Genomic DNA, 8127 nt, shown 5'->3' with positions numbered 1-8127 from the left:
GGTTAAACCGATCAGAATCAATGCCAAGCGCATTGAGATAAGGAATAATCTGAATGAAAGGGTGTTAGCTGCACAGAAGGAAGCTGTGCTGGAAGTTAACTATCCTGCAGAAAAGTTGGGAGTAACTGAGGAGCAGTTATCCCACGACAAAGATGGAATGCTACGACTAAACGGACGAATATGGGTTCCAGTTTATGGAGGACTTCGGGATGTTATCCTCCAGGAAGCCCACAGCTCTAAATACTCCGTTCATCCTGGAGCTGATAAGATGTACCAGGATTTGAAAACAAACTACTGGTGGATTGGTTTGAAAAAGTCAGTAGCTGAGCATGTAGCTAAATGCTTGACTTGTGCGCAAGTCAAGGCCGAGCATCAGAAGCCGTCAGGTTTGCTTCAACAACCTGAAATTCCCAAATGGAAGTGGGAAATGGTGACAATGGATTTTATCACCAAGTTGCCGAAGACGAAAAAGGGAAATGATACCATATGGGTCATAGTAGATAGACTGACTAAGTCAGCTCATTTCCTACCCATCAAGGAGACGTATAGCTCAGATATGTTAGCACAATTATACGTTGATAAGATTGTAGCGTTACATGGTATACCTATATCTATTATCTCCGATAGAGATACTAGATATACGTCACATTTTTGGAAGAGTTTCCAACAATCGTTGGGCACTCGTTTGAATTTTAGTACGGCTTATCATCCTCAGACTGATGGTCAGAGTGAGCGTACTATTCAAACTCTGGAAGACATGCTTCGCGCATGTGCGATCGATTTGGGTGGTAGTTGGGATAAGAACCTACCACTGATTGAATTCTCCTACAACAATAGCTACCATTCCAGCATAAAGGCTGCGCCTTTTGAGGCCCTATACGGTAGGAAGTGTAGATCGCCCATTTGTTGGGCAGAAGTTGGGGATGTCCAGTTGTCTGGACCAGACATTGTCTTTGAGACGACAGACAAGATCGTGCAGATACGCGATCGTTTGAAAGCTGCCAGGGATAGGCAGAAAAGTTATGCGGATCCTAAGCGCAAAGACTTTCACTTCGATGTAGGCGAAAAAGTATTGCTTAAAGTATCGCCCTGGAAGGGTGTAATGCGATTTGGAAAGAAAGGCAAGCTGAGCCCGAGATATATAGGACCTTTCGAGATTATCGAACGTGTCGGGTCAGTCGCTTACAAGTTAAACTTGCCTGAGAAACTTAGCGCTATTCATAATGTGTTCCACATCTGTAATTTGAAGAAGTGTTTCGCTGACGATTCACTGGTTATACCGCATACAGATATACACATAGACGAAAGTCTAAAATTTGTTGAAAGACCTTTGTCGATTGAGGATCGACAGGTGAAAAAGCTTCGAAGGAAGCACGTGCCTATTGTTAAGGTCAAATGGGATGCCCATAGAGGTCCCGAATACACGTGGGAAGTGGAATCCACGATGCAAGAAAAATATCCCCATTTGTTTCAATAAATCTCGAGGGCGAGATTTCTTTTAAGGGGGTGAGGATGTAACACCTCGAAAAATTTCGTCCAATAATGTCTTGACACGTGTCATAAGGTTCCGGCATGTGAAAATATACTTTAGAGGGACTAAAAGTGACAAACAGTGAAAACTATGGAACGTAAGGGTCCAAAGTGTCAACAATGGATAAATAGGCTCTATGATAACCCTACATAATGTTTATAACCTTAAACGGATGGTTCATGGATCATACGACACGGAAATTGCACAAAAGTGAAGTATTGCAAACTATAGGGGCCAAAAGTGTCAACATGTTAAAGTTATACCTCTGAGTGAACTTTTGGCAGACCCGAAGCTTTGAGAAGCTAAAATATACTCACTAGAATATGTGGTTAAAATTTCGTGAAGTTTCGTCAACGTATGAGAAAGTTATGGCCAAAACCGTACTTGAAGGACTAAAAGCGTCAACGTCGAATTTCAGGGCTTTTCGGTTGAGCGCAAAATTTTCCGAGGACATTTCCATGTTGGTAAAAGTCCTAAGGTTCTTAGAAACCAAGTTTGGGGGTTTACGGGTCAAGATATGAAGTCGAAACATCGCGCGCAAGTTCAGGGACTAAAGCTGCCAAACTGGAATCAAGTTTGGCAGATCAGGGGTCAGGCGACCCGCCTGGTCTGACCCAAGCGGGCCGCATGGGGCTGCCAGCGACAGAAATAGCGAACTGGGTTGATTTGGGTCCGAATTTAAGTGGTAAACAGCTGGTTCTCGCCTCCTTTTGCTCCAATCAAATGCCATGCATGGCTAGGCAAACAGTAACCCTGAATTTCCAGCTTTAAATCAGTTGTTTCATCAAATTCTTGGGCATTTACAATTGTGAACAAGAACTCTCAAGACTTGCAAAAGTTCTCAAGACTCCCTGGAGCTAATCTGATCATCAAGGCCGATCCTAGTGTTCACTAAGCACCTATAGGACCTTTGTAAGCTTCCAATTCGTTCTATAATCCGTTCTTGCTTTGATTATTGCTAAAAGTCAAACTGTTTGTTCATAAGCTTTGACTTACTGATTAAACGGATTTCTTTCAGTCATTTCTCGAATTGAAACCTGATATATGTTGGTATTTATGTGGGAAACAAACCCTCTAAAGGGTACTATCTGAATCCCACTATATGCATGCTAATTGTCGAGTCAAACATGTTTCTAAAAAGTCAACAGAAGTGATTTTTGCAAAAATAAGCTTGAATGTTAATATATTAGACATGCAATCTGATTGATCATCATAAATAACTTGTAATACATATAAGAATGTGTTTTATCATCATCAACTCGACAATCTATAGTATAAATACGAATCGGAGCCGAAAGTCCTATAAAACGACTAATTCGTAGACTATCGATTCGGATTCGTACATGCATGTTTGAGATCTGTATTGGAGAGTATTTTTGACCATTTTTATTTTGGTAACACTTTCTGGAATTTTTGTTGATTAAGTCTAGGCTTAGCCGATTCGAATGCATGTTTCCGATTTATGCATAAAGTTGACTATTTTGCCCTTTTTGATATAAAACGTGATTTTTGGAAAAGTGAAAGAGTAGAAATCTTTATTTCTAATATATAAACTTGCACCGAAAATTTCGGATCAGTTGGTGGTCCAGATTGTGAGTTATGGCCATTAGCGTAAAACTATATTATAAATTTACATAAACGGCCCTTTTCGCGTAGAACCCGTTTCTGGCCACGTTTTGATGCAAAACTTTTTACCAACTGATGTATTATAATATTCTGGGAGTTTTGATGATTTTTAATTAATTTTTGGCTGAACGGATCCTAGATCGCCTAGTTATTTCGGGTTATGTCGGTTTTGACCGTTTAAGCCATAAAATGAGTTTTACACATCCTTTTGACCCGAAACCTTTTTCTACTGATTTCAAATGTTAAATAAATTATTTTGAGCCTTCTGGAAATATAAAAATCTCAGCTTCCATATATAAACCCGGAAACGGCTCTAAATCGCATATTTAGCGTTTTAAGCGCATAGTAAGCGTTATACTTGTTTTAAACATATAAGACTCATACCTACTGATGTAATTAGCATATTTTCATATAATAACATTAAGTATAAGTATATGATCTCAGATTTCCAGTTTTGGCATTTTTAGCCCTTGTGAATTTACTAAAATACCCCTACGGTGCATAGTTTGGTTTTAAATGATAAATTTGATATATGGGCCATACCCTACTGATATAATATGTTATATTAAGTATATTTACTGTATGAACCAGACCCGAAACTCAGATTTCTAATTTTACTCTTTTATTATCTTTTAAAAAGACCAAAATGCCCTTCTAAGGCATAAATTGAGTTTAAAATTATTCCGGGCAATATAGAACATAACTTACTGATATTATATCATATTTAAAGCATATTATATCAGGAAACTTGCATTTGATTCCTTTGGCTACCCGTAACGCCCTTTTCGCGTTCGGTTCGGTTTACGTAACTAGTTTGCGTAAATTGACCGAAACGGGTCAAACGATATCATTTTTATTTCAAAATCCAGAATGTATTTAGTATACCCATATTATACAAGTATTCGAACTTGTCGGGTCTAAATCACATTCTATCCGGTCTTTCGCTTAATCGTGCGTAAACCGAATCATCCTTAAACTAACCGGTCAAAGCTTAAGCTTAAATAAAGGACCCGTTAGGAATCTAATAGGTTAATTATAAACCTTTGTTCCAGATTAGGAGGCCCAGTAAAAGCTACCACACTTACCGTTTGTGTTACATACTTGCTCAGGTAAATACATTTTGACTTATTTTCCCTATACGGGCTTGGGGTACGGTATTTAAAATACCGCTTGATCGGGCGCACAAGTCCTGCACCTTATGGGTGTACAGTCTTGAATAGCTTGTGCGACTCGTTTAAACAATCTTGTCTTACTTTAGGCTTTGGGGGGTTATTGACCGTGTCCCGGATATCCTTGGCATTATCTTACGAGATGGCCACGACCAGAGCACGGGGTGTAGGCGTACACTCGTCGTGTATAACTCTTTAATGTGGTGTGTCATTTAATTCTTAGCCCGGACAGCAGATCCCGGGCCACCAAAGATACGAGTGCATGTAAATCGTTCACAAGTTTATATTATATAATTATCCCAAGTTAATAAAAATATTTATGCCTTGTGCATTTAAATCAATTTTCAATCATTTTCAAAATGAGTCAGTCGATTTGTATTTACCAGTGTAAACTGACGTATTTTTCCCAAAAGGTTAAGTGCAGGTACTATACGAAAATAGGCTGGCTGTTTCCTAAGAGCGTCCACTATAGTCTCGCAAGCTCGGACGACAAATATCTGTTGAACAATATTTTATCTTATTTGTATTTGATCCGCCTGTGGATCCGTTTCAACTACTGTGATATTTATTATTGCAATTTATTTAAAAGTTGAAATGTATCTATTCTGCTTCCGCTGTGCATTATTATATTGTGTTGATTGTCTATGACGATGCCAACTACGTCACTGTACCCCACACCGGGCCCACCGGTGACACGTGGAAATCGGGGTGTGACAAGCATGAACCCTGTCCAACTAAGAATCAACATCCTTTTCAGTTTCATTGCTTCAGATTTAATCTCATTAACCTTGTCTTTAAGTTTGTTATTTGCATCCCCTAGTTGGTTCTTAGATAATGGTAGACCGGGGATGATGTTCACACAACCATAACAACTTGTATGATCAATTCATTATATGAATCGACATGTTGACCCCTAATTTAAACACAAACCCCACAATAACACGATTCTATTTCAAACAATTAGATCGGGAACAATTTACCTGGTCAGGACATGCATAAAAATGACGACCTGGTTCCTACTTGTCCATGAGGTGAGGATAATTGCATGTTTACCACATTCGTAGAAAACGGTATTCCCAGCAATCGACTCAAGCCCTAATTTAGGTTTCTGATTCGAGTCCTAATTGTGTTGTAGAGCTGATGAAAGTTTGGAGTCCTAATTTCGAATGGGAGATGAGGGTTATGAAGGGGTTTAGAAGGGGGGGGGGTGTGGAGGGAGACATGGGGTAAAATGACTGTATTGCACTCACAAGAGGTACACGTGACAAGACTTAATGTTTAAAATAGTCCAGGTTAATGCTAACAGACATATGATGTTATGTATTTAATAGACAAATGATGATTGTGTAATTTCAAAAGTTAAAGTGCATCCACCATAATCTGGTACAAAAATAAAAGAAAAAAAGTGTAGTGTACCATTATAGTAATAAATATTAGGGTATAAGGAGTTGTTAAACACTTTCAATAGGTAAACTTTCAAATCGACCAATCAAACAGTGCCACGTCAGTTTACCTATTTTGTTTACCTATTCCTCAAAAACGTTGGCGGTGGTTAAACACTTTGGAATAGGTAAACTATTTTTTTTTAATTTAAGATAAAACAAATAACATCAAACTTTTATAGATAAAAAAAGCATTACATTAAAATCTAAGTTAAAAAAATTAATAATAAAACAACGCAACAACAAAAAAAGTAAAAATTACAAGGCCAACCATATTTTTTTGCGATCTCGCGTTTTCTAGCGAGTGTGATTTCCAACATCGAAGGGTGAACATTGTCGTGAGGCCGGTTAAACTTCTCCAAGTCCTTGTCGAACATAGTTTGTCGCAACGCCTCTCGTTGCTCATCCGCCAACGTCATGTATTTTTCTTCTCGTAACCTTTTAATATCCATCAACTCTTTCTTCATGGCCTTGTATTCTTCGAATCTTCCGGTTATATCTCTTGGATCTTCGTTTGTTGAAACTGTCCTTTGTCCTGTTTCTCCTTTCTCTTTTGTCGTCTTGGCGAGGGATCCTCGTTCATGTCGGGAAGACCGCTTGAGACTTCGGCATTAGGTGTATCCGCTTTATGATTTCCCGAATCCGACGGCCTTCTTTTTTTACTCGAGCCGGAGCTTTCTTCACCCAACAACGGTACCGGCGACCACTTTTGATTTGTTCTAACGACCTCCCACGCCGCAACATGATGAAAGTCATGTTTTTCTTTGTTTTTGTAATCCTTAAGTGCTTGCTTCATTACAAAAGCATCGTCACACCCGCTAGGACGTAAACGATCCTAAAATAATAAATTAACAACAAATTAATCCACATACTTCATTAAAAAAATAACCGGTATATAAATAATAAAGTTTACTTCTTGATGATAAAAACCGTTGAATGTGTTCAACTTTGTTTGCATCGCCATCCATTTCGATCAAACTTGATGGTGGTTTTGGTTGCTTCCTCCAACCGTTTGATTGAAATGCTTAAGAACTTGGTTCCAAAAACCATCTGACTTTTGTTGATTGCCTTTTCTTTTGTTCAAAGTGCAATGAACATAAGCCTTTGCCAACGCCTCTTCTTGATTAGACGTCCAATTTTCCCGTTTCGCTTTTCCTCTTCTTTCCTTTGCGGCTTCATTTTGGTTCACGGGTTTTTCTTGTACGACAACATCTTCATCCTCATCATTATGTTGCTCTTGGGTATCGGGCACGAATTCTTCTTCGGAGTCATCTTGTATGTCTCTCGGTAATTGTGAGCGTGGGGTTTGAAAAGCAAACGGGTCAAAAGAGTTTTGGGCGTCTAAGGGGTATTCATAAACACCGGGTCGAACCATTGTCGGACCGTGTAGCAACCAATTTTGGTGGGGTTGGCTATCGTAACCGAAATTCGGTTGCATGGTTTGGTTAAAAAAATGGAGGTTGGGTTTGATGAGCAAAGCCAAGTTGAGGATGAAACGGCACACTAGAACCACCCGAACCACCGCGTTTATCTTGAGCCCTCGCCTTCAAACCGGACCCTACATTTTTTTTCTTCCCTTCACCTTTGTTTGAGCCTTCCATTTGTTTGAAAAAAATTGAAAAGATGAGGTGTGTTTATAAAATGGCAGTGAATAAAAGTGAATTTGGTGTGTTTGGTGAAAATGAAAGTAAATTTGGTTTGTTTTATAAAGGTGAAATTATTATTATTTTTTTTAATTGTAAACGGCTATATAGCCGTTGAGATTGCACGAACAGCGAAAAATTCCCACCTTCCTCGCTCGGTAAATGTTCACCGCTCATTAAAGATTACCGATCGATAAAGGGGTTGGCGGCGGTGTTCCCGCTCGGCAAACCCACTTTGCCGCACCCCTTTACCGACCACTTCGTATACCCTTATAGAAGAAAAGGTGGAGTGATCATTTAGAATGAGAGGAGCAACTAAGCAGATATAGGTCGGTGTCGGTCGTAGCTGCTATTTTTCTGCACATTCTTCGATATATATTTTAACAGTGAAACTACAAAAAAGAAAAAAAAGAGTAAATTACAAGTTTTGTCCTTTATGTTTACACCAAATTGCAGGCGTTGTCCTTTTGGCCAAAAGTTGACAGGCGCTGTCCTTTACCTTTCAAAATCTTGCACGTTATGTCCTTTAGGCCAAACCCAGTTAGATTTTTTGGTTAAATCTAGTTATGTGACTTGCATGTAAGGGTACATTTGTCTTTTCACTATTATAGGGACTATTGTGCAAATATTTAAATTTTAGGGACTATGTGTAAAAAAACAAACATTTAGTATCCTCTCTTTCCACTCTCTCTTCAACGGTTCTGTCTCCTCTCTTC

General features: G+C 39.0%; 1 protein-coding gene across 1 annotated transcript; it reads right to left on the bottom strand.

Annotated features, from left to right (window-relative positions):
* Positions 1-6261: 6261 nt before the first annotated feature.
* On the bottom strand, positions 6262-7143 carry LOC110932983. The gene is made up of 2 exons (XM_022176231.1): positions 6748-7143; positions 6262-6603 (listed from the first exon to the last, which is right to left on the bottom strand). Exons 1-2 carry the CDS (start codon positions 7141-7143, stop codon positions 6262-6264), a joined length of 738 nt encoding a protein of 245 aa, XP_022031923.1.
* Positions 7144-8127: the final 984 nt, after the last annotated feature.

Source organism: Helianthus annuus, chromosome 9 (assembly GCF_002127325.2).
Source record: "Helianthus annuus cultivar XRQ/B chromosome 9, HanXRQr2.0-SUNRISE, whole genome shotgun sequence".
Classification (NCBI taxonomy): domain Eukaryota; kingdom Viridiplantae; phylum Streptophyta; class Magnoliopsida; order Asterales; family Asteraceae; genus Helianthus; species Helianthus annuus.
Note: the sequence above shows the minus strand (reverse complement) of the source record. Positions and strands in the feature narration are given on the sequence as shown.

Excerpts from the sequence above, each read along its gene's own strand:
- LOC110932983 (XM_022176231.1), bottom strand. The coding sequence starts at position 7,143 with ATGGTTCGACCCGGTGTTTATGAATACCCCTTAGACGCCCAAAACTCT. Across the intron at positions 6,604-6,747 it reads GCAACCAAAACCACCATCAA|GATCGTTTACGTCCTAGCGG; the intron begins GTTTGATCGAAA and ends TTATTATTTTAG.